The sequence below is a fragment of the Poecilia latipinna genome, unplaced genomic scaffold (assembly GCF_001443285.1).
Source record: "Poecilia latipinna isolate Pla-1442-1.1 unplaced genomic scaffold, P_latipinna-1.0 Scaffold40, whole genome shotgun sequence".
In the NCBI taxonomy this organism is placed as follows: Eukaryota; Metazoa; Chordata; class Actinopteri; order Cyprinodontiformes; family Poeciliidae; genus Poecilia; species Poecilia latipinna.
In genome coordinates, this window is record NW_015112656.1 from 116,642 (window position 1) to 118,679 (window position 2,038).

At 39.1% G+C, this 2,038-nt stretch overlaps 1 protein-coding gene across 1 annotated transcript in view; it reads left to right on the top strand.

Moving 5' to 3' along the window:
* Nucleotides 1–102: 102 nt before the first annotated feature.
* Nucleotides 103–2,038, top strand: part of zanl (zonadhesin, like) — a 26,339-nt gene continuing 24,403 nt past the window's right edge. The window contains exons 1-5 of the mRNA XM_015046631.1: nt 103–352; nt 609–757; nt 964–1,092; nt 1,324–1,462; nt 1,690–1,831. Coding sequence (XP_014902117.1) covers nt 176–352; nt 609–757; nt 964–1,092; nt 1,324–1,462; nt 1,690–1,831 — 736 coding nt within the window. The 5' untranslated portion in view covers nt 103–175. The remainder of the gene's footprint in view (nt 353–608; nt 758–963; nt 1,093–1,323; nt 1,463–1,689; nt 1,832–2,038) is intronic.

Consider the following 2,038-nt stretch of genomic DNA (forward strand, 5'->3'; position numbering starts at 1 on the left):
AACAGAAGTAAGTTTGATGCACTAGAACATTTAGAACAAACTGTATGTATCAGAAAGCACTGCTAAGAATCATGTGATGTGTAGCTTGTAGTTTTTCTTTCCCCTAGGTACATCAACATGCGTAGCAAGTGGAGATCCTCACTACACAACCTTTGACAAACACAAATACAACTTCATGGGCAACTGCAGCTATCTGATGTCTGCACCTTGCAACACCACAAGTCTGCCGTACTTTGAGGTCCACACAGACAACGAATACCGATACAACAGGCCCACCATCTCCTTTGTCAAGGCTGTTCATGTATATGTGTACATGATGAAGATTTCCATTCTCAAAGGTGGAACTGTGCAGGTAGGAAATACTGGGAAAAAGTTAAGAATTACACTTGTTGATTAGTCATCACAGCTGCTCTGAACATCTGGACCATCTTTTGAGATTCATGAAGCTCTTGCTTCTGACAGTATTTTTGTTTTATATCTAATTTATTATAGTTAAGGTTTTCATTTTGGTAATTGGAATAAAAATCATTTGCTGTGTTTTAGTGACAAGATTTCCTGTTTCATATCATGGTTCTTCATGATTTTCCTCACCTGCTTTTTCCATCCAGCTGAATGGGACCAATGTAAACCTTCCAGTGAGTCCATCCCCTGGTGTGTCTGTCTTCAAGTCAGGAATACATTACACCGTGTCCACAAACTTTGGCTTAACTGTTCGCTATGATGGAAACCACTTCATGGACATCAAAGTGATCAAGGAGTGAGTGATGACCTCACTTCTTATTAACTTCTGCTGTCTTTTCTTCTGTTCTTCTACTGAAGCAGAGACAGTTTATGGTTCATATGTCTCAAATTCATGGACATCATAAGACACTGAGACAAAAAGCCACAAACATTTCTGAGGAAACATTCATCTCACTTACATTACTACAAAACTGTTAACCAGATACTTTCTGTGAACTACAGCTATGAGGACAAACTGTGTGGACTGTGTGGAGATTACAATGGAAACACTAAAGACGACTTCCGTAAACCAGATGGATCCTTGACAAGCAATCCAAACGACTTTGGTCACAGCTGGAACACTGATCCAGAGTGAGTATTGGACAAATAAAATCAGATCCTGAAAACCAACAACATTCTGTTTCTTTAAAAATATATATATATCTAATTTCAAGAGAAAATGAATGAGTTTTCAAATCTAACTTTAGGCCTATTCAGATGAATTCATCGTTCATTTGATTCTGTTTTGATTTATTCAGTTTACTTAGTTCAGTCCAATTAGCATAATGAATACTAATTGATGAGCCCAACTCGTGCTGACAGGTGCAATCATAAACCGAACACCACCATTCCTGGATGTGATCAAGAAGAGGAGGAGCTTTATGAGAGCTCTGGATACTGTGGCATCCTGCTGGATAAAAACGGGCCCTTCGCTGCGTGCCACCCCAAAGTCAACCCAAACGTATGTGGAGTTTAGTAGGAACATTTTATCTGCCAAGCAGCTTTACTGATGTTGTGAAAACCACAGATTATAACAGCTTTGAAAAACAATGTAATTTATGAGGAACTCTTTATAGGTTTGACTCTAAAGATGACTGAATGGTTGCTTCTGCTTTCTGTGACACATTTAACATTAGATCAGAGACACCATTAGTTCTGTAACTCAGCAAATGGATTGTTTGTTTTCAGAATTACTTCAGGGACTGTGTGTTTGACTTGTGTGAACTGGATGGAGCCAGACCCATTCTATGTGAAGCTATTGAGGCCTATGTCACTGAGTGCCAGGACCGCGGAGTCACCATTGGACCCTGGAGGAATGAAAGTTTCTGTCGTGAGTATTGAAGCTGTGAACGACTAGATGGAGGTTAGAGTGAAGGCTGTGGTGGTTTATGATGCTCAGCTAAATGACTAAGGAGCTAAAAATAGTTCCTACAAAATGGACTTCATCACAGCTTCCATCAGATAATCTATGGTATCAAGGAGCTTTATTAATGCATTACTTTTTGTCTTGGTACTTTGAGGACTTTATTTTTTATTT